The sequence below is a fragment of the Micrasema longulum genome, unplaced genomic scaffold (genome assembly GCF_059751315.1).
Source record: "Micrasema longulum isolate JH-2025_06_02 unplaced genomic scaffold, ASM5975131v1 h1tg001018l, whole genome shotgun sequence".
Classification (NCBI taxonomy): Eukaryota; Metazoa; Arthropoda; class Insecta; order Trichoptera; family Brachycentridae; genus Micrasema; species Micrasema longulum.
This window is the reverse complement of record NW_028278206.1, coordinates 741,028-767,212: the sequence shown is the minus strand read 5'-3', so window position 1 is coordinate 767,212 and position 26,185 is coordinate 741,028. Positions and strand designations below refer to the sequence as shown.

At 31.4% G+C, this 26,185-nt stretch overlaps 1 protein-coding gene across 2 annotated transcripts in view; it reads left to right on the top strand.

Annotated features, from left to right (window-relative positions):
• Pka-C3 (Protein kinase, cAMP-dependent, catalytic subunit 3) overlaps positions 1–26,185 on the top strand; it is a 91,583-nt gene that overhangs the window by 48,235 nt on the left and 17,163 nt on the right. For both annotated transcript variants that reach the window (XM_088232781.1, XM_088232782.1), the window contains exon 3: positions 10,568–10,677. In XM_088232781.1, coding sequence (XP_088088907.1) covers positions 10,568–10,677 — 110 coding nt within the window. The remainder of the gene's footprint in view (positions 1–10,567; positions 10,678–26,185) is intronic.

Sequence of the window (26,185 nt, the reverse complement as noted above, 5' to 3'; positions counted from 1 at the left end):
TACAGGGAGAAAACAATATGCATACTCCGGGCATTGCAAACGAATTGCGCAGATTCAAAACATTTGTTTGTAACGTCACTTTGACCATGCGTAGTGATATAATATTAGGACGAATTTAGTGGATACGTATTACGTGAACACTGACGTGATATTATTTCCAATATGTGATATTGTTTTTTTAAAGCTTTCCTTTAGTTTTGAGGTTCGAAGCCATTATTCTAAACAAGGCCAGCTTTTTTGGGCGTAGGAGAGTTGAAACAGCTTGTTTTAACTCTCCTCTTTTATTTATTTAATTACTCTAATGTTTTGTCGTGTGAATTTGGACAGATAATTGTTAATTGTTCTTGTTTCAAAATGCCTAATCAATATGTACGAAATACTCTATTGCTAAAATTTATGATTAGCGCATGATAAAGCATAACCGATATATTTTTATTGATGAACATACCAACGGTTAATTGCGGTAGTTAAATTTATTTCGCGCATATTTTTCTGAATAAATTTTGTTATTTTTAAAAATAGTGTTGTTTTTATTCAAAAAAATAATTATAATCCCCAAATACCAAACTGTTTCAAGTATATGTTTATACTCTAAGGTTTCAAGTTACCTTGACCCCCCTTTAACTTACCTCAGTACTAGGAGAGTTGTAACCCAGGAAGTTTTTTCAGATTTAGCTGATTTTCTCATTGACTCCAATTGTTTTTTTCTGTTATTTTATTTGGATTATATAGTGTATACAGTTGGCAACGTTAAATTATAAAGTTCGTTGAGGTAAATCTATTTTAGGCTGAGATATACTAGGTAATGTAAAAACTGTTTTTACTCTTCTCGGTCTCCCCTAAGTAATTATATGTATACAAATATTTAATCAAATTTAGGAAAATGTTTGACCACAAAGTTAATGCTTTAAATATTAATAATTTGAAGTACACATTTGAATATTAAATCCTTAATATACATATTCTATTATCCGATTTAACAAAACACTAATAAACAATAATATATTTGTTAGCTTAGCAGATTATAAATTTAAAATATCGATAGAAATCATTTAAGCTGTTTTGTAAAACAGGAGCCTAATGATATTTAAGGCGTAATCTTTCATCTTAATTATGATCTCAACTTCCTGAAATGTTTTTAAATGTCTGCCAATCACCTGTCCTCGTAAGAAATGGCCGGCGTATATTTTCGAGAGAATTCGCGTCATTAAAAGATACGATCGACATTTGGCGAACTCGGTAAGTACATAGGGGAATTGAAATCAAACGAGCTCAAGTCTGATATTATTTTATTACAAATGAAATTGCTCACACGTGGGAGACATGGATTTCATGGTCAAACATTTATCAAAATAATCCAATAAAATGATTAATGACATCGAAATTATTTTCATGAAGATCAGTTTGCAGAAACTGCATCCCACATTGAAAAACGAGATCCTGTAGAAATAGCTACGATTACTCAAAATATTTAGCCCGACTTTGTTGGCTATGTAAAAATATATTTTAAATGGGTTGCTGCCTATTTGTTTTAATAACATGCTAGATAAGTTGATAGAAGGTAATCAGAGGTGATATTCCGGATCTTCTCTACCCCCTAGAGCAGTGGTTTTTAACCGGTGCTCCGCGAGCTTGTTGCACGTGCTTCGCAAAATTACGAAAAACAAAATTTACTGTGCGAGTTGCAAATATAATGACTAGATGGCAGCACCCCTGCAAAGTGAAGTTGTGCGCTCACCTCACAACTCGGTTACTAGCTCTTCCATGCAGGGGATTTCCCTTGCGTTATTGCGTTTATATAAATTATAGACAGACCCTGTGATTAAATTAGCTTTTGTGTGTTTATTTCGATAGTGTTGTGTGTATGCTGTTTATAACATAAGTGCATCTTTAATTTAAAAAAAATATATAACAGTTTTCAACTTCATATTTGTGTGAGCTAGGTTTTTCGACATTAACCAATATTAAAACGAAGAAACGCGAAAGATTTAGCAATTTGAATGAAGAAATGAGAGTAGCTATATCAGATTTTAGACCTAATATCTCTGAAATTTGTAAAAGTCAACAAGCTTAGGAGTCACATTTAATCATTTTCGACACAAAAAGTTTCATGGGAGTATTTATGTATTTTTTAAATTAATGTAATTTTTTATTTGTCCGTAGTAAAATAATCAGAATTAATGAGATCTATCATTGCATGTTTTTTGAATCTTTAGTTTTAGTGTACCGCGAATTTTCCTTATGATCAAAAGTGCTCCCTGACTTTAAAAAGTTTCAGAACTATCGCCCTAGAGAGTGATTAATTTAAAGAATTTTATTTTTTTAAAGTGACGAGTCTTTACTTTTCATAATGACCACACTGATGATTTAACGTCAAATAGTGTATAAAACTGCTGCAAAAACAAAAAATAAATCTAGTGACCTCAAGAGCTGATCTCAATGTGTAGTCTCAATGGGTTCTAAAATGGACTAGATTTGTTTCGGAAAAGTTAAAGTGCGCAGACAACTAACACTTAAAATTAATATACAACAACAACAAAACCATCATGCCGTTTCCCCGTAAGGGTAGCCAGAGAGGATAGAAGGCCACATCACTCTATCTTTGCACACAGATCTCGTTTTCTCCACATACATACATCTTCTCATGCACGCGCGCCGATTATTCCGACTTTTAACATGTCTATTTTCAAGTATTTGTTGGTTTTTTTCATGTCTAGTCTTTCTCGGCTTACCTCTATTTCTGCATCCATCAACATTCGCGTCGTAAATCTTGCTAGCCGTTCTTTCGCTGTCCATTCGCTCTACATGTCCAAACCAACGCAGAGCTTCTTTCTTGATTTTGTCGTTAATTCTTATCTCAGTCGTACATAATGTATGGATCTCGACATCTTGCATCTTTCATACATAGTTTTACTAGGCATTCGCCTGAGAGATCGCATTTCGACAACATTCAGCCTATTTTCATCTCTGTTTTTCCAAGTCCATACTTCGCTCCCATACATCAGGGTCGGGACCAGGACTCCATTGTGAACTGCTGATTTTGCCTCCTGCGATAAGCATTTATTTGCCAAGGTTGATTTAAGTGCACTGTTCACTTTGTTTCCGGCAGTCACCCTTCTTTAAAAATTTTAAATAATGAATATAATAATAATAATAAATATTAATCATACTCTCATTTAGAAAAAAGGCGGAATTACATTTTACATCTTCTTCTTCTTCACGTGTCATGTCGGGTCCCCCCGACGTGGACGATCACTTGGGAGCTTTCTCCCTCTCCTGAACAGTACGAAACAGCTCCTTCACAGTTCTAATCCTGGTCCATGCACGGATGTTTCGAAGCCAGGAAAGCTGTTTTCTTCCAACTCAAAGGAGATCGAGGGACGTAAAGACGTCCCTCGATCTTTCCATTCATGAGAAGCTGATTGGCATACATTCACATACGGCATTAAAATAATAATAAGACACGGGAAAAAACATAAATGAAGAAAACAAAAACCAAATTCAAACTGAAGGTAAAAAAATATGTGTTAAACAACTTATAAACTATAAGGGCATTGTTATTATTAGAACACACGTAAGAATATGTTTATGTGTGCCCTACTCCATGATTCTAAATTTAAAAAATACATAATGCTTTCCATATTTTTATTATTTCTTTTATTTCATACAACAGTACAAATTAATACAACAAATAAATCACTTTTGGCGAGAGTTCGGAGTACAAATTAGGTGGTTTGTAAAAATGACAAAGAACTAATGTATTGAGATTTTAGTAATAATTTTTAAGTTTCCCCAAGTAACTTGCCAGAAACCTATAATTACCAAACTTCTAGAAATAGATTTTACTTCAATCAAGTCGAGTTAATTAACTTTAAAATACTTTGCCAAAATCAGCAAAACGAGGGGGATGGATACTTCAGAGATTTTTCATTTGAAGTACGTTGCAGAGTGACTTTTACAATTAATCATTTTTTTCGAGATTTTTTGGCACATCAGTGTAAAAATCTAGAAATGGATAAAAATCTGCATCAAAAAACTCTTAAGAATATATGTTATAAAATATAAATAGCTATTTTGAAGATTTTTTTTTTAAATATATGGGTTTTAAGAGAAATGTCCAACTGACGATTTTCTCGAATAAATCTATGATTTGAATTCCTTTATACACGAATGGTCAACTATAGTTGTAATATCTATTATCATGTGCAACTGTGTGACAATTATTAAAAAGTATATTTGTTTTTAATAATATGTATTACATTTTTAGTAAATATATAAGTTGTGTATGATTAATTATTTTATGTCATATATAATTTTTATGATACAACATTTATACTAATAATATTATGTGGAAGCCTCTTTTCGGACATTATGATATGTATTTTTAATATGATTGTATCTTATAAATTTATAAATGTCTGTTCCAATAAAATAAAATAAAATATAAAAAAAATTAAGATAAAATGTTCAGCGCGCACAGATTATAATTAAAATATTACTACTATAGTGAAGGTGAATAGAGAGATTTGCATGTTAATGTAATTTGTATCCTAGCGAAGAGACAGGTGCGTCTCGAAACCGCTATAAAAGTCCGCAAGTGGTAAAATACATATGTTTATTAACATAGATTGAAATGTTTGACGACAATGTATGCTTTAAAAAGTATTAAAGTTATAATAAAATAAATAAAACAACTTTGTTTTTAACCACTAATTTTTATTTTTCACCGACCGGTTTCAAAGCAAACAAAGTTGTTTTATTTATTTTATTATAATGAATAACCACAAAGTTAGTGCTTTAAGTATAAACTTAGTATTAAAGTTAATTTAGGAATTTCTCCAATTAACAGAAAAACTTTTTTTAACCCAACGTTTGTATCTTTAAATATTGAATATATTATTTCGCGAAATTAATGCATTCAGCAGTGCAAGTCAAAAAAAAATATGGGTGAAGCTATGAATATGATAATATATAGTATATTCGTTGTTGTAAAGCCTAAAATTCTATGCGTTGCTTATTCCCTATTCTTAGTAGAAAACCTTGAAAGAGACAAAAAGTGAAACAAGGAAGTTAGCTCTTATGACATCACAAGTGTAAAAAAAACGTGTTAGAAGGTTTATATCCTATACCATAACACATATTAAAGTATGTGGTATTATGGCGCCTGTACTGTTGATGAGAGGACAGAGATATATTTTGCATTCTAGTCTGGATAATGGCCTTCAATTTATTTAATCGATTTGGATACTAACCCACACATATTCTGGTAATTAACTCAAATCCTCGCCAGGTCAGGTGCGAGATGTCTGACCTTAGTGGACCTTACTTGGAGCACTGGAAATCTCATTTCAAGGAAATGTAATCTATATCCAATCTCAAAGGTACGGAGAGAGGCTTAATTGGTGCTCGAAATAAAGGTGCATACAATTTGTCACTTGTCCATTTTGACATGAATATTCATGCTACAAAGCTCTTTCAAGTGTTTTTTTAAAATTATTTTATCTAAATTTAAGATTATATGTGGTAAATATTAGGATTTTGTCAAATACGTGGCGTAAATTAGGTAAGTATTATAGGCATGTTGATTTATTATAATATTGCAACATAAACGGACAAACGAAGAACGGGTTATGGTCCTGTGGCTAGAGTCTCGGACTTACGGAATAAAGGTCTGTGGTTCAAATCCCACTCTACCCCAACTTGATTCCCATTTTCTAATAGTGAGTTAATTACAACTCGTTGAAAATGGCCCTCAAAATGAAATATTTGGGTAAATCATAAGAACGAAAATATTTCTTTTATTAAAAAAAAAAAAACCATCACGTTTATGTTTGAACATTAGTATTTCTTTAATTTTTCCAACTTGACTTTAAGAGACAACTAAATAAAGGGCCTATTAGATATTCAGTGATTCTAATTATGACCATAGTAATGAAAATTTTTTACTAATACTTTTAATAATAATGTAACATTCAATATTGAATTAATTCAAAGGAAGATAAAGATCTTTTATCAACCCGAATCCCATAATATCTTTAAAATATTTTTTGTTTATTTATAGTATATTTCGTTTAAAATAGATGTCCGTAAATATATTAAAAACAAAAAAAACATTTTAAGCCCTGCTCTAAGCAATAGAACTGCATCTTTTTTTTATTTTCTTGTTACAATGTTATTTTATAATATAGTACATAAAATATTAAACACATTGCATCTTGATAAACTTTCTCAGCGTTTCCCATTTATTTTTGGTTATATAATCCTGATTAATCTACCCTTTTTGGCAAAACCCTACCTCGACAATAAAATGTACATTGTCAAAAATGACATTTTTAAGACCCATGAAATTTTATTGTTTGCATTTTGTAATGTTCAACTTTAAAAAAAAGACTAAATCTTTAATCAAAAGTATTTACTGCTCGTATTGAATGTGATTTTTAAAAGCTTTTTATCGATAAAAGCACCGGTATCGTATCGTCGACTGCCTGTTTTATACGACAAATGTTTCAACTCTCGGACCCCTGTGACCCTTCCAAGGAGCCCCAGGGTTTCACGGAACACCTTTTAGAAACCGATGAACTAACGAATAATATATTATTTATGTTCAAAGCATTAAATTTGCCGTCAAACATTTGAATTAATGTTAGTAAATTTTAGTATTTAACAACTTACCAAGTTTTTATATCTACCGGGTACGTCTTGAAACCGGTAGATGTAAAAAATCAGTAAGTGGTTTAATACTAATATTTATAAACATGAGTATTTTTTAACCTCTTTTAACCAACTCTTCAAAATTAATCTCAATGTCCCCTTTTGCGTGGCAAGAAATAAGTATTTGTTCCATCTGCCAGTCTGTAGCTCTAACAATGCACAACACTCTTTCCTCTATCGTTCTTGCTCTAACTATAATGCTTTTTTTTTCATCTAAAGATATATTTTACATGCCCCTTTATTTATTTAAAAATAAATTAAGACTCCTTATTTCTGGCTGCGATACGATCCCACTTACTATTCTTGATGCTCACACTTACACACACTTGAACACTTACTCCTACACTAATACACATAAACACACACTTACTCTCATACAAATACACATAAACACACCCTTTCGTTGTAACACAATTTAATAGTATGCATGATTCTTATTTAGACACTTTGCTGGTTTGTCTTTAAACTGTATTTGTTTTAATGTTACTTTATTATTGTCGACTCTTTAAAATAAAAGAAATACATAAATATCAAATAATAGTTCGGGTGCTCGTTGGAGTATTATTACAAATATGCACATAAGATATTGAAACTATAGTAAAAAAATGCTTAATTTTACGAGTATTATATTTATTTATTTATTTTGTTCATTAACGCCCAAAAGGCATTTACAAAAAATAAAAATGAAATACATGCTGACATACTAAATAATAAACAGAATATACAGAAAAAAAATGTGAAATTAGTTAAAAAGGATATGATAAAAAGTTTTACAAAGTAAAAAAATAAAACAATAAAAACAAAGGTATGCAAGAAAAAACAGTAAGCATATAAACAAAAAATGCAAAAATATAAGCTTATGAAATAAATTATGTAAAGCAAACAATAAATAAAGTGTTACGGTAAGCAAGAAAGACATTTTTAAGTTAAATTAATAAACAAGCAAGCATATATTATCACGAAAAAATAAGAAATAAAAATATGTATCTATGAAATGCGTATTTGCCAATACGACAATGTAATTTGATATAACAGTAAAAAATAAAAAAACAAGTACAAGGTAATAAAAATAAAAAAGTTTTTTTTTTTTAATTTATGAAATTGAATTGTCAATAATAGTTTGACGAGCAGCTACAAATAAACTTGATATTGTGGACTTATAAGATGGTAAAGAATTGGACGGAATGTCTGCAGCCGTTCCATAAGTGTCACCCAACCTATGCAGTCTCGGTATCAATGAATTGTTTTGCTGGTTGGAAGAAGTACTGGAGCAATGAAACAATAAAGTACTCCTAGTGTTGACAGTAGGTACTCTAAAATTAATCAATTCAAGTATTTTTGGTGCATCAAAAAGAGAGTTTACAATTTTATACAGTACAATGAGATCATTAATAGTTCTTCTTTCAGAAAGTGTTGTTAGGTTAAGCAGTGTGAATAAATAGTCATAATTCACATTTTGTATTGGAATGTTTAGTAAATGAAATAAATTCAATAAATTAATTATTTAAAATCTCAACTAAATATTATTATTTTCTTAGCATGAAAAATAGTTCGTAGTAATAAATTATTGCCCACAGCCCACTAGTTATTTCTCTTCACAACAACTGACCAAATCGATTCATTTTGTAACTAACTTGTTTTGTCTTAAACAAAAGAATTCCAATGCAGTATTATTTGTAGCAACTGAGTATTGGTCTTGACCGATATAAGATAAAGACTCCTCATAGGTCAGTAATGAAAGATAAACTTGAAATGCACTAGTAATTGCGTCAATGTATGCAAATAATTATTTATTAATAAATAACAACCAGGGATTTCTTTTTATAACCATTATAAAAATGTTAAAAATATTTATTTACCACTATAAAAAAGTTATTTCATCATCATTCCCTTTCCGCACCTAATGGTACATAGGGCACTGCATTGGTACACCAATAGCAGCGTATCTTGATCATTGTTGTTACATGAAGGTAAGATGATTAGTCTTACGCTTCAGTTACCATTCCAGGGACTATGAAAGATTCTAGTGTGAAAACGCCCCTTAAAATAAATATTTCGTATCAACCATGTCGAGAATCGAACCCGAGACCTCTTGCATGGCAGGCTAACGCGCTGACCATTACACCACGAGGCCGACAAAAAAGTCATTTACTAAATTTTATTTCTATTTTAGTGATTTATTATTAAGTCTGTGTCGGGGTGGATATATAATATAGTTATTTCATTTATTTATTTATACCTTAATAAATTAGTTCATAACATCAGAACTAATAAATGGTTTTTATAACTACATTTAAAAAATAAATAAATTTGAAGAACATATTTTTTCAAATTAATTTTAAATACTTCAATGCTTTTTATTTCTTCAGATAACTCACTGCATAGCTCTTTTACTTCACAAAAGTCAACAGATGGAAGAGTTGAGGAAATATGGATTTTCAAACTTGGGCAGAATGGTGAATGTTACACAGTGTGTAAAGTGGTAACTTAAACCAGCCAATGACAGGTTATAAGCTCTATAAATGCCTAGACTTCCATATTCCTTTCTCAAAATCGTTTTTTCTCTCTGTTGAAATAATTTAAAATATGAATAACTCCCTAGGGAGAAAATCCAGCCAGTCTGCAAGCATTTGGACATACTCAAACATGATTGATTCTTGTTTCATTAACATATCATCATAATGATGTCTGGATAAAATTTAAAAGTGAATCAAAATTAAGTGATTATTTTCATAAAAAGTTATTTAATAAGATTATTGTCTGTCGGATGAAATTGCGTATTTTTCCACAGACCGCATCTTATTTTAGGTAATCGTTTTCCAAGAAATTTGACACTGGTTCCAAGAAAACGAAAAAAACTTATTGTTGCATAAATATTTAGAACGTTTATATACTACAGCGTTGCAAACATGTATATTCAAATAGTTTACATTCTGATTCATTCCGAAAACAAAGATGTATCATAAAATAAATCCTTAGATAAAACAGACATCTTATTTAACAGATCATTATATTGTATACACAATTCGGATGGAAAGCAGATTAGTTTATATTTGAGAATCATTCATTAAGAAAAGTCACCTCTTATGTATTAATTAATTCATAAGGTACAAGGATTTAAATAATATTTTACGATGTTTGTGGGTGACAGCATTTATTTACTGCGATAGTATTAAATTGTAAAGGTTTTTTGTATTGTTATTTTGTTTATTTTATTACAGCAATTTACATTTGATTGTTTATACAATAGATTAATTAAGCAGTAAAATTATACAAACATTTTTTTCGTTTTTGCTGGTGAGTCATCCAAACAGCCTAACTAGGGATAGCTTCCTCGTTCTAATGCAGTAAATAATGTATTTCTTATAGTTATTTTTGTCATAAATAAAATTAACTTAAATTAAACATTTTTATCAATTTTAATAGGTTTTTAAAGTTAAAGTTAAGACATAATACATAAGAAAATATTTAGAAATGAGCACATGTATATAACTGTGTGTGCCCCAATTTCAGATTGAAAATTAAATAATATATGTACACAAATAAATAATAAATATACCACAAATATCTAAATCCTTTGTCATTACCAATAAAATTAGAAATTAAATAATCTAATTTTTTTTTTTTTTAAAAGAGAAATACTTGAGTTCTTATTATTTACACGCATTAAATTTTTTGACTATTTCCTAAAAGTCATAAATAACTTGTGGTGGGAAAATGGAAATCGAGTTGAGGTAGACTGGGATTTGAACCTCGGACCTTTGGCCCGTGAGTCCACAATACTACCACGGGACCACAATCCGGTTAATTAATGGTATATAATTTATTTGTTATTTAATGGTATTATTTGTTACAGGCGTTGGTGGACAAGAGATGAGACATGTATCTACATGCTGTTTGACTATGTTTGTGGAGGAGAGCTTTTTTCATACTTAAGAAATGCTGGAAGGTTCAGTAGTGCCACAGGTAAGCTTTATAATGATTTTATCTTAATACTCGTCACAATTTATCACTGTTAATAAAATAGACATAACACGCATACAAAGACAACAAAATAAAATAATAAAACTAATCATAAATATGGTAGAACTTATCTAACTTGACTGCTACGACTGAACAGTACGAAAAAACACACCAGTTTGACATACTTGTCGAAAATTAAGACGGTAAAAATTGTACACAAAATTTCACTGAGAAACATACGAGACGATGACATAACAGTAACCGGAAAATACCAGAAAACAACAAGACTGCCACATTGAATAGGCATGTTCAAATGCAGGATAGTAAAATATACTATACAATGGACTTAAACATTACTGATACTATACAAATAATATACAATGGACTTAAACATTGTAGTTGCGAATTATATGGGTATGCATGGGTCAAGTATTGTCACAACTTCTACATCCTTTTAACCTGTAACTACTGTTTGCCTCTCACCTCAGTATCTTTTGATCACCCGCCACCTCAAGACCCCGTGTCGTACATCGCGCATTTATTTCGTTGAATGTGTGTCGAATTATAAAACTTTGTTTTCACCAACCATCAGTGTTGAGATCCAGATTGGGGCCTGCTATCGTGTTAGTGTCGCTCGCAAGTGTCAAGTCAGATTCGAATAGTAAAGTCTATCAAGAACGAGAACCAGGTTAGTGGCATCCCTTCCTAAACCAACTCATTTGCTGGGGTTGTGACCGATTGACACTGCATACCGCATATCGAGGATACTCACTTATTTTGATTAAATTTAATTACAGTCCACTCAGCTCAATAACATTGTAGAAGCCCTAGGGCTTCGCCCCCGCCATTTCATACCCCGCATCCACGTGGGAACTCGTTTTCCAACCAACTACAATAACTTACCTGCCTACTTTAAAAATTATGATGGAGACAAATTTAAAATGAATTTGTATTAAGAATCGCGCGATGACTACATTAAGCAGACGAGACAACATGACTTAACCTATAGTCTAAAGGGTTTTTAAAATTGTAAATACATGAACTTAAAAATTTTATTTCCATAATGTCTAATGTTTTATTAATTTATTTATTTTATTTTATTTTATTAGGTAATTCAACAAAGATACATAATAGAAAACATACAATTTGAAAGCATTCGTCGATACAATTTTACATGCATATATATCTTCAATTATAGAATTACACAAAATAGATTTATATATTAAGATGAAATACATATTTTAAAATATTTTTTTATAAAGGATACAATGCAATAAAAAATAAGTTGTACTCGTGTACTTATTAAATAAGATTTGTTCTTAAGAGATTATTCGCAAAAGCTGAGAAAGTATAATGAAAAATGTCAATTTTATTGTTTCGGCAGTATATATTATATTCCTGACACATGCGGGCCATAGGTGTGTGGTATGTAGCATTATTTGAAATCAAAGTTAGTTTAAATATTTACCGATGTCTAAGTGTTCTCAATCCCGTATTTATTTGTATTTTATTTAGGACGTTAGTATCTACTTTATAGTTTGTTGAAATCATTATGTTATTTGAACTGCGCATCTTTTTGTAGTCGGGTTATTTTGGATTCTTTTTTTTGTTAGTACTTTTGGCAAACAAAATCCCAGAAGTTTTAAAATCTATCTTCTAATGAAACAATGATTTATTTTATGTGCATTTTATATAAACACCGCCTTTATGTTTCGCCTATTTTGGTACAATGGATGTTCTAATGTTATTACCAAGGTGAACGAGTGCATTTTTTGTGTCTGAAATTTTCATGTATATTTAACAATGGAAAGTGATAATAATATGAAGTGAATTCTTAAGAAGGAAATAATAAAAAAAGCTAACCATTTACAAGACTGATGACCGGTAATTTACTGATTTTAAGGCTCTTTTTACACACCGTGATTCATCATTTTGTCTACGTTCAATCACGTTTATTTCTTAGATTTTTACACCTGTCAATTTGTGGGTGAGATTTTATCGAATTATTTTATTTATTCGTTTGAAATGTTGAACTTAATTTCAACTATCTAAATGTTCCAAATTCATAAAACTTCAGCTTATGCGTAATTGAATCAGACAAGCAGAAAAATATTTATGATAAATTTAATGAGGAATATTAAACCCAGTTTTTTTTATTGGAACTGTTTCTGTTCAACAAATGAAAAATTAATATTTTTGTTAAAAAAATACATATTCATTTTATTGGGTAAAAATATAGTTGACCACTTATTCTGTACACTAGAATATTTCATAGTGCCTGGACTGGTACCCAAAGCGTAAGACTGATCATGTTAACTTAATGTAACAAAAATGATCAAGCTACGCTGCGATTAGTGTACTAATGCAGTGCCATATGCACCATTAGGTGTGGAAAGGGAATGATGATGATTATACTGTCACACTGGCCAACAACATTTTCATCACTTGATGAGTCAATTTTCGGCAGAGAAAAATGATTTGACAAAAAAAAAATTAGCTCTTGTTTCTGTTTCAACAGGTGTAACTACTTTATTTTAACGAATCAAAAGAAAACGATACATTTTAATTACACATGCCAACAACATTAAATGTCCATTTGAATTTTTTGCATGAGAGTTACATTTGAAGAGTTCTAAATTGATGGAATAATACTTGGCAGGTGATTGGGTCTGAATAGAATAATGTGGTGGCTTCATGAGATTGGCTTGCCTTTTATAAGTGAGTTCCGGAGCATCCTTACTCATGGACCAGAAGTAATCCGCCAGCATTATTTCATTCCAATGGCCCTGGCGTCTTTTTATTATAGAAATATCACAATGGAATCTTTCTCCGTGTTTATAACTGACAGCTCCGCAACTAGGAGAGAAAACGTCTTGTGAGAAAATTTTAAGGGACATGTTGCATCAGAGTCGATGGGTGTTTTTTTTTACATTCAATATTAATTGAATTTTTTTTTAAACTTTTCACCGGCTCAAAATTTCCGAAAATATAATTTCAATACCTCGTTTCTTCTGCATTCATACATCTTCTCATGCCGAATTTCATGACGAATTTCCTACTTTTGACGTGTCCGTCTTCAAGTGTTTGTTGAAATGTTATTTTGCTAGCAATTTAGCTAAAGTAACCAAGCGCATCGCTTTTCATTACCCCCTTTTCGCATGTTTTTTTAAAGGAGTATTTGGTTAAACTTTTCGTGTCTATTAGAAGGAATATCACTGCTGTTTTAAAACTTGAAAAGTTTTACAAAAATAAATTGAATCGTTTAAAAAAAACAAAAACTAAATCACCAAGGGCAGAAGTATATAAAAAAATACATTTCGGTTACCCCGAAAAATTCAACGTCCCGTCGCACTCCCTTACCGCGCTTCGCCCTTACTAAATTTTTGTATCCATAATACCTACCTACTCGTATTTTGATCTCCCAAGAAAGAAGTACATACACATATACGCATGAAATCTCCCCGGCCCGTCTGCACCCACCCCACACCCGCGCAGTCCCGTGACCTTCTCCATCTATCTGTATTCTGTATTATTCGAAATTTTAAACAGCACCAAATCGTTAGTCGTTACTTACGTAATTTGTGAAACGGTAACTGTAATGGGTATTTTTGTAAAAAGGACCGAAACGCCCACCCCTAGTGTCATCCATATCATTGGTAAATAAATTGAATGAACTAGGAGCGAAGAATAGTGCATAATATTTCTGTTCTTATCTAGTTTTACAGAGGAGTATTTTATTTTAAGGATAAGCCTCTGTCTGATTGAATTAAGATTATTTATAAAGATTTTATATCAATTTTATCAATCATAAAATGACATTGCTAATCGGTTAGGAGTCAATTAGAATATATTTTTTAAATTTGGTAACCTCACTTCGGTACCCATTTTTTTTTACACAAAAATTTCTCCGGTTCATAAATTTTAAACCCCATTTACCGCGAGAAATATTAACTACTCGATAATCTTTTATTCATTGAATTATATTATTGAATTCAACAAACCTGTGTTTCTCTGTTTCATTGATTATAAAAAAACTTTTGACTGTGTAAATTGGAGCAAATTATGGGTTGTCCTCAATGAGATGGGTACCAGCACACCTTATTTGCCTGATAAAATCACTTTACAATAAAAGCTCAGCAATTGTTGAGTTTTAAATATTCTTCTTGATGTTGCTGGTTTGAGCAAATGTATATATTTCAATGCCAATGAGACACCATATTTTTTTTAGATACAATAATAGTTCTAAGTCAAACCCGCACATTGTTATCTGTTCCCGAGAACTCATTCCCACGGGAACAAACACATAGATGACCAAAAAACAGATACTAGTATACGTAAAGACCTTTTACAACGAAATAATTGTTTATAACGTCTGTATACGTAAAGACCCTTTGGGCGTTAATAATTAAATAAGTTTTGTCGCGTGCGTATAAATTTCAAAACCTGTGTACGCTTTTCCTTTATTTGTGATTTCAGTTTCATTAAATAATTTATTAGAGGGATGTACAGTGGCTTGCCATATTATTAGACGTAGTGAAATAATAGTACAAATCTTCAAAAAAAGTATTTGTTCTTCCCCCAAATGCGGTAGAACAATTTTTTTTTTGACTCTGGCAACACAGATGAACACATATTTATAAATAAAAACACCGCTGGTCTCTATTTTTTTTTACCTTCTGTGACTATTTATGACATTTATTGGCGGTCGGGGTGTGTAGTGCGATGTTTAACAAACAATTAATCGTCGGAATATTCCATTTTTAAGACTTTTTGGTGACTTATATAAGATATTTTTATTTCAAAAGGTATGTACACATAAATATACACACTCGAATGTAATTTAAGTACAATAATAAGCGAAAGTAATATATTTTTACTAAGTTATTGCATAACCTCACATTTTATAATATTTTGTTAGCTATGGAAAGGACTGCTGATATTTTTCCGAGAAAATTGGGGGTAATTTGTGGATAATTTAATAAAACTGAGATGTCTCAGTATAAATAGCAGAGATTCTTCAAACTTCTCGAAGTACGGATTTGGGCGTACCTTCGGAACCTAACCGTAAGAGAGCTTGTGGCAGAATATATCATAATATGATCCGTTATTAACTACCAGGGCACTGGAAGACTTCAAATAGTCAAAGAAACAGTGAGGCAAGACCAATACCGGGAAATTCTCCAAGATAGACTGTTGGTACAGTTGTCACAATGGTTTTCCTAATGGCAAAAATAAAATTTTTATGGGTGATGGAGCACCATGCCATAAGGCCAAGTCCATCATGAAATTTTTACTACACAAAAAAAAAATGTTTTGGATTGGCCCGGAAATTTTCCGGATATGAATCCAATAGAGAATAGAGAATGTTTTGGAGGGAGAGAAATGTCTAAAAATGAATAAATACCAAGCAATAATTAATGGAACGACTAATATTCGTTTAGAACCACAACGAAGATCTGCAAAACACAGTAAAAAGCTGTATTTTGAGTGTGCCACGACGAATACAAGCCGTAATTGCAGCAAAAGGTCATCACACAAAATATTAAAAATATCATTTAATGTTAATGACTTTAATTTTTTGTGTATTAAATACCTTTATTTTAATGAAAAAAACTATGTATTTTATTTATCCAAGCCCCAAATATAAAAAAAGCCCTAAAACATAGAAAAATAAACCACAAAAAATCTATTGTATGGAGAATTCTCGGTTTTTCCACGTTATGGCAAACCACTGTACAATATAGACATCATATATGTTCGGACGTACAGTCTTAACTTGCTTCAGTTGGCCAAGTGGAAATCTACTGAACAATTTTATTGGAATTTGTGTGTTTTGAAAAGTTGTATTGAAAAATAAGCAAAGTGCGGAATATACCAACAATACATTCAACTCGTCGTCAAATCCATTACATAAAATTGTCTCGGTATAAATATGTTCACACCTTATTCTTCCCTTGGACCAGATCTATTAGATTATATTCCGGTGTCATTTATGCCAAGATATTATAATATATTATGTGCGTAATAAAACACAGTTACGATTTCTTTGATTTTCTAATAATTTTCCTAGAAACGCCCACTCCGGCCTATATAAAAAAAAGTAATAATTTTGTATGTCATTCAGATATAATATTTTTGTGACCCGTACACGAACAAACTTAGAGATATTATTCGTTTTTTAACTTCTGTCTGTATATTGAAAGATAAAGATATATTATGTTTTTTCATAGCTGTGTAAATTATAAGGAAAAAAACATATCACGTAACTACAATTTTTCAGATAAGACTTTTAACTGGCTATAACTTACTGTCAAAATCAAAAGATACAATATCGATAACTACTGTATCTTCGTAATAACTTAAGAGAATCTTAAACTATACCGTATTTATGAAGACATAGCTTCCATCAGTTTGTTATCGTCTCCCTGCTTCATACATCAAGGTTGACGGATAGGCCCATTGAAAATTTTACTCTTACTACTTCTTACATTATCTAGGACGAGTTCGTGTTTTATCTTGATCTGTTTGGAAGTGCACAAAATTTATATGGTTGCTTTTTATTCAGTGGCCATACATAATATGTAGGTGATAAGATATGATAAGCATCTACATGCGTAAGGGGCGCTGCTCGTTACAATACATACTTTTACCATACATACTAAATACGCGCTATAAAATTGCTTTACTCAATGAAAATTTAAAATAGTTCTCGTTTATATTTTAAATAGGCTTCTGCGATAAAAGAATGCCACATTAAAGCGATTATAAACTCCAATTGATCCCAATTCAAGCAAAATGCTCGCTTGAACATGATTTTTATGACTTTTGGCATTTTAACAAGACGGTATGCTTAACTGTCGTCTGTATTTATCTACCGAGAGATTACAAAGCCGGATTTTTAACGTCTCGATACGTACACCCAGGAAGATAGTAAAACAGATGGAAAAAATATTATAACTAAATTTATTTTTTAAAGTGGGATCATTTTTACGCCTAGATGCTCTTATATATTAATAGGCCAGAATCTAGCTTCTTATGTTGCATCCAGACGTTCATTTTCAAAACTGACAGGTATGTAAGAATTTAATTTTACTTCAAAATGTGTCACTCTCAATGAGTAGATCTGTGTACTAGACCTGTCGGTACAAACCGATGTACTTATCTCAATGTGGGGGGCCGGTAGTGCATCTTCGTAATCGCTAGGGATAATTTATCTTCAAATTTGACCTCATAATGAAGGTATGTCACTTTCATCATCATCATCATCATTTCCTTTCTGCATCTAATGGTGCATAGGGCGGCACTGGTTAACCAATCGCAGCGAATCTTGTTTTTTTTTTGTTACATGAAGGTAATATGATCAGTCTTACGCTTCAGGTACCAGTCCAGGGACTATGAATCATTCGTAAAAACACCCTTTTAAATAAACATTTCAAATCAACCATGTCAGGAATCGAACCAAAGACCTCTTGCGTGGTAGGCAAACGCGCTGACCATTACACCACGAGGCCGCCTTTTAAATTTAGTACCTAGATATGTGTACCGTGGGGTACGCTTCTCTTTGTTACATATCGATGTACCTACCCAAAACTTTGAGCTGGGGAGTCGGTAGTGTATCTTCGTAATCACTCTGGAAAATCGATTTTCAACTATGCCGTCATGGTGAAGATATGACGTCTTTAGCTTCCAATTTCAATCGCGGCCTAGGGTTAAAGCTGACACACTTGTCATGTCTGCCTAGATTATGCTATTAATAACCTGCTCTAATATCCAATAGTTTCTTATTTTGTATAGGTTAAGGTCAGACAATGCATCTTTAATGCCAATCCAGGACTTTTGTTAAGCCTGACAATGACATTAATTTGGCATAACGAGGCAGCTGATGAATTGGCAAGGCTGGGAGCTGAGACAGCCCCAATAGGCCCCGAGCCCTGCTGTGGGTTGCCCAAATGTGCTCCTCGTAACGAGCTCAGGTTATGGGCCAGGAAACAGAGGGTTATGCTCTGGTGAAAAGTACCTGGTAAGCACCGTGCGAAGGAACTGATAAAAGGGTACTCGCAAAGGTTTGCCTTCGACCTTGTAAAGCTAGGCCTCATCAAGTGAGGGTTATCACTAGAGCCCTTATAGGGCACTACAGATTAAACAAACACCTTACTAGAATGAACCTTTCCAAAACTTCTGGATGTAGGTTCTGCAGTGCAGATGAGGAAACACCTATACACATTTTAGGTGAATGTGACGCTTTACATAAAAAAAGGAGCCTCATCCTCGGGGGACTATTAGCTAAACATAAGGATATTAAAGAGCTCGTCCTCTACCTTATAGCCCCATACTTTACAGATTTGGGCATGGAGGGGGAGATTTAACAAAAAAAATGTAAACGTTACCCTTCCAGACAGTAGCCAGACTTATTATAGACTTGGGCTTAGAGGGGGAGATTCGGCATAGTTTAAACTCTCGCCTTCCACACAGTAGCCAGGCTCTTTATAGACCTGGGCTTAGAGGGCAAGAACTATTCGCGGGGACCCGTCACAATAGATCTTCACAGGTCACAGTGACGTCAGGAGCTTGAATAGCACTGACCCCCACCCCTAAGAATAAGAATAAGCTTGTCAACGAGGTAGTTAAGTGCTACGGGAAATTGGATACAAAAAATGTTTTCGTACGCGTGTTAAAAATTTAAGTATTTAATTGTATGACAAAGTGTCTCGAAAACGCATGAAAAAATATTTTGATAAAAATAAATTAGTTTGAACGGGGCACATTGCTTTGCTGCATACAAGCTAGACGCTATAAATTCACTTAAGATTTTTTTAACTATGACGTCATGGAAGTATTTCAGGATAATCCTGCTTGACAAATGCATGCTTAATTAATCTGACTAAATTATGCGTTTACTTTTTATTGCATCCCAAAGTACATATTTATTCGTGATTACTTGGTTACATTAATTAACTCTTTGTCGCGTTACGGTCAAGGCTATATTTTGAGTTAAAAGTGTTCATTTTGTTCAGAAAAAATTGTGATTACTTAGATACGTATGTAGTCTTTTAAAAAACAAAAAAACTACTGGACTTTCTCATTGGCTTAAAAGAAAACCAATCTACCTTGTAATATTTTATCGTGCCGTGTCTGTTGTCCGAAATGGGCTACGAGCTTTATTCCCTATGCGGTGGTCATAAGTTACAAAATAGCGAATGTGTTTTTTAACGATTTACGTCATCCGATTTCTAGTGCTAATATAAAAGTTATAAAAAAGCCAATCCATTATGTTTACATCATACCCGTGAGGCTTGATCTGTTTTAGAGATATATTGTTTAATTAGCAAAGTGAACAAGCTTTTTATCCAAGCATCTTTACAAAGATAACATTAGATTTATGGGAAGCCATGCATCTTGAAATCACTTGAACGTTCATAAGTTGAATCGTTTACCACGGCCAGAATAATAAAATATTCAGTAAAATTACAAATAATAATCATTGCACCTCATTAATTATAAAATGACTAAGTTTATTATATGTTAAACATAATATGCACAATATCTTAAACATGTTATCGCCGTATTGAATTATTATGAAGTCAAGCAGCTAAAACTGAGCAAAGTCTATTTTTGATACCAGATGCTTTTGAGATTTAAATCTAGTGCATGGCGAAAAATATTTTAATATTCATTTTATGTATACTTATTTTTTTAGTTCTTTCACGTCGCAACAGAGCGATCGATTGACATAAATTTGTGCATAGGGATCCCCGGAGAGCTGAAAAGATGCATTAGCTACCTTTTTTAAATCACTCCCTAAGAAAAGTTCTTAGTTGAAAATGGAATTCGCATTGGAAAATAAATTAATATTATTTATTTTATTTTATTTTAATAACATAAACGGCAAATCTGCCTTTTACAAAAATGTATAATACTAACACATTTGTCTTAATATGATAATAATAGAATTACGATGCTACATCGCCATAGGTTTTTGTAGATTTTGAGTTTCAGATTCTTCAAACAACAAAAAATTGATTGTGAAGATCAAAGGGGCAATAATTCTAGGTTTCCAAGAACTTTTATCAACCAATGCACGAAGGAGCGATCAGCTAAGGCCCGCGGGGCCACTAAAACGACGCCCAGAGGCTCAATTCAAAATCGGATTGTGGTCCTGAGGCTAGTGTCTCGGACTCACGGAGCAAAGGTCCGTGGTTCGAATCCCACTCTACCCCAACTCGATTCCCATTTTCTAATAGTGAGTTATTTACAACTCGTTGAAAATGGCCCTCACAATTAAATATTTGGGTAAATCATAAGAACGCAAATATTTCTTTTTACAAAAAAATAATAGTAAAATTACATAATGCCCCAAGGGTCAAAGTATCTAGCTTATACAGTCGGGGAAACTCGACTGTTTTCTGCTGGTAATGAATATATTTTTTGAATAGCATTTTTAAGTATAACCAACGTATTACGAGTATTTCTGCGTATATTGAATACATTTGCGCAGCATAATTAAATTATATTGGCTTTAATCATAGATAAAAGATTTCCCATTTAAATGCCTCCATTTAAAAATAAAACTATGTAAAAATAAATAATCCAATCAATAAAATTATACGGATTTATTTTTATATTGCCTTCAGCTAACAACTTTGTAATAATGTTTATTGTACTCGTATTTAAACTATAAATAATTCTTATTCTTATTAGATATTTTTTCAACATATATGAAGCATCTGAGAATATGGAAATCTAGACATTCACAGAGATTATGATCTGTCATCGGCTGAGTTAAGTGTTCACTTTACATACTGTGCATACACTATTCTATCTATAGGTACTTTACTTCCACATTCACTTACAGAATTTATAGATTTTCTGTATATGCTTGGCTTGGACATGACATCCCCATGTGTGTTGGTTTACTATATAGAATGAAAGAACGGAGTAAACTAGCAACACCTATTGTTGAAAATTGGGTGTTTCTAAAAGTTTCTATTATTTAAAGGAAGATGAAAGATCAGAATAGCAAATCAACAAAAGATTTTTTTAACAACATAATAAATATGCAGAAATATTGTAAAATTTTGAAAATGAACATTTAAAACGAGAAAACAATTACTGTCTTTACGATGGTGATGGACAGATTTCTTAAAACGTCCACCATTAATATATAGAATAACTACAGTATTGTGCGAATCAATGGAACATACATACTTTAACATGATGAAGAAGATTATAAAATAAGGTTTTTAAGTTGCTTAACAAAAAAAACTTCAAGTGCTGTACAAAAAACATTGAAAAAAAACATATTTTCTTAATTTTAAAATAAAAAAATTTAAAATGATTTTTAAAAATTTTTTTTTTTACCATAAACAGAAGTGATAAAAAACAGAGTATTAAAAAAAAGCATAATTACATAGCAATGAAATACATAATAATAGTAAAAATAGTAAACAAGAAAATCCCACAAAGGCATGGCCTGTTCGTGGGTATACAAGAAAATGTTAATGAATTTTTGCTTCTATAATAAATAATGGACAGTTATAATATTTTTGTGTAACATAAGAAAGAAATTATTAAATATTCTGTAAAATATTATATGGTATTTTTTTTATAGTAATTAAAATTCGCACAATACTGTACCTTTTGTTTGCGCCGAAAGACTGTAAACTAATACTTTATCGGTATGTATCGAGAATCGAGACGGAATCACGGAATATATAACTTATCTACTAGTATTACGAAACCGGCTCTATCGACATGTCGATACATGTTTTTAATTTTTTAGTTTGTAATTTTTCTTCAATGTAGGTATAATTTACATGTTTATTGAAAGTCAATATGTATAAAAAAACATATATTTTATTGAGGAAACATGCAGTACAATTACATAGTTTTATAATATATACAGTGAGACTTAATTCTAATGGATCAGTGAAGTTTCAATATAAGGTAAATTATCGTTATATCTAATCTTAATTCTATGATCTAAGGATATCAATTCACTACTTTTAGTGCAAAAAAGAAGGAAAAAAATATAATCGCAAGTAGTTTAAAAATGAAAATCAAAGTAAAAAAGTTTTTTTCAAAAGTTTATATATCCACTACTAACGTGTTTATATAGTAGATAATATACTCATTTTTATATGAATAAACAAAACAACACAAAGAGATAGTCCAGTTTTAACACATTCTAAAAATAATCAAATAAATTAACACAAATAAAATAATATTGTCAGTTGCATATACTGCTGTCTCCCGTGTACTCATTTAGTCCATAATCGGCCTCTTTTAGAAGTACACCTTTTATAAACATTTTGAATTTATTGTCTGTTATGTTTAGGACATTGTCGGGTATTCTATTGTAGAAGCGTACGCAGTGCCCCACAAACGATATGATTGCCTTACTTGGCTTCAATTTCGGGATAACTTACTTTTAGTATTATAATTATGTTTATCGCTATTTTTGGAAAAAAGAAATATTTTTAAGCACATACATAATATTCTCATAAATATACTGACTATATACCGCCATAATCTTTATTTCTTTAAAAAGCTTTCTTAAAGAATTATGTTTTTAGGAAGATACGCAAAGATGTTGCTGTCACTTACTGTCTTAACTGTCAAAAGGTTATTAATAAGATAGAACAACTGGTAAACGACCAATATATAAGTGTAAATGTAAAGTGTAATAAAAATGTAATAGGTAATATAATATAGTGTACATTAATGATATGTAATATGCATAGATACACCGGACTGTGTCTAAAACAACCCCCCACTTTGCCTCACTTTCGCCGCGCGCATGCGTGAAGTCACCGCGTAATGTTGCCAGATCGCGAAAAATATAATCGTAACACGAATTTAAGATATTTAAAAAAAAAAAATTGTTAATTTATTTATTTTTTTATTTTATTAGACACGCGGAAACATTGATTGACACAACTGAGTAGATAAGTAAATGGCCATTTAATAAGAGTAATTTAATAATGAACTTTGAACTTTAAAAATAAAATCAATTTTATTTTACATTAAGCGGATATTTTTATGTCATGTTAAATAATATTTGACGTTTTAAAGATAAAGTCGGTCAAATGTCCATCACTGGTTTAATCCAAGAAGTTTAAATTTTATTAGTTCTCTCATTAGACGAGCAAAGTAGCGTAAACAAATTGACTACCCTGGCAACACTAACAAATGTTCATTTTGTTTTTTTTTGAAAATCTGACAGATGGAAAAATAATTCAAGTAATGGATTTGCTACTAAAACATGCATTTGCTACTCACATTTTGTTTCTCTGAGATCTTTACAACCTGTTTCTTTAAGATCACACCAGTATTTTTACACTTTAAAACGACACAACACGGTATAGTTGAATTCAGTTGAGGTGGAAGTTGCGGACTGAGCGATGTCTACAAAGAAACCAATGGGTCAAAACCTAAAACTACTTCTTCTTTAAATTGCCTTCTGTTTGATGCCCGAATGTGGTTTCTGTACTATTTTTAATTCTATGGTAGTATGATATATATATACATATATATTTATGCATATAAACTTAATATGTACGTATAAAATGTAATATGATTATGCATGTGCTAATAATATACTTGTACACCTATGTGTATGTAAGTTTATTTATACAAGTGCCCCGACTCAAAACGGATTTTCAAGTAATTTGGGGAAAGTTCACAGGCATAGTTCGTTCCTGATTGTATCACTATAAACTGTGTCTCTGTCCCTAATAAATGTATGCACAATGCTATTAAAAAAATAGCAATAAATCTTTTATTTTTAAAAACTTGAAAATTTATTCTCGTGGCAAATATCTAAATGATAGAGAAAAGTATTGAAGTGTTTTTAAATTTATATATGCAAAGTGGTGCCAAAATTTATATTGGACTAGGAGACAAAATGGCTCCGGTGTCTTCAATGCTTTATTTATAACCACGACTGATACATGGTGTTTGTCAAGTCTGGGCAGATATTATAAACTTGTATTTTTATTCAATAGTATTTTTGCAGCAAGGCGTAATATATATTCGATAACAATTGAAGATCTTATTTTAAAAACCTCAAATGTCACAAACCAAATTTTTTTAGGAGGTGTTTAAACTAAATTCCACGGTTTTACTAGGGTTGTTTATTATTCTGATGATGTAAAATCATAGATATACTTTTAGTGCACTGTATAGAGCTTGTAATGTTTATAAATATTGCTTGTGTATTTAAATATTCAATAAAACGTCAGTGAGAGATTTTCTGTTTTATACAATATTTGTGGTTTTTATTGCAAACTATGAAGAAATGAGTAAAAATGGTTGAAATAACAATACCAGTTTTTTAGTAGTGAATTTTCCATATCATATAGATAGTGGCGCTATATAGTGGTTGAAATGGTAACTAAAGGATATCTGTTCATTCAAACAAATTGATGTTGACAATAGGGAAATATTACATACTACGGATACCGAAATAAATGTTTGAAGGGGATTTAGAAAAGTTAATTGTATTATCATAGATTGAAGTTCATAAATCAGTAGTAATTTACAAGCGAACGGTTGACATCTCATCATATTTAAACAAAAAAAAAGATAAATTTTGTTAATGAATACCGTAGTGTTGTATGGATCTTTTCCGCACTTCATTCCGAAAACCAATAGAGTATGAGAAAAATACCAGCTAAGTAATTTACCGACAGATTTTCCCGATCTATGTTAACTAATAATTTTTATTTATGACGATTATGAAGTACAAATAATTTGAGTGGATGAAGGCGTTATATTGCAAATTTTTAAAAATATACCATTTTTTACATAGATGATGACTTATACTCGTATGCAGAGACAAAACTTAAGGTGAGGATAGTACATTCTAATCTCAAATGCGGAGAATAACCCGAAGGTGAAGACAATAGAATAAGTCTTGTCTCTGCATACGGGTATTAATGTACAACCCTTTCATACGAGTATAACCAACTATGCCATTAAAAAGTAGCAGAAAACCAATTTTAAAAGCTGGTGTTATAATATTAACAATGCATTTTTAAGTTAATAAATTTGTTTTGTGAACCACTTTCTTTGTTTACTCAGCCAACTAGTTTCGGCAACAACACGTTGACCGCTTCAGGATTATTGAACAAATGAAAATTATATATATTTATAAAATGCAATGTTCGTTGTGTGTCCTCGATAGACTTAACTACTTGACCAATTAACGTGCAGTTTTCAGCGAAGTGTAGATCTTTGCCATGAGCATATTTATAGCCCTTAAAATCCTCAATTTAGTAAGTAGAAAAAAGGAAGGATCTTAAACGTTTTTGTCATCGTTTACTGGGGCTATATTTGCCAAGAATACACATAAAAGAAAAGGAACGATCTTATTTTTTAGTATTTATATTTGAATGTTTACATACGACAATCGTTTTTTGTGGATTCCAATCAGATTCAGATTCTTTCCGTGAGTTAAGTATAATTTTAACTCATTTATTTATTTTTACTGAACTTTTGATAGTGCTATAAT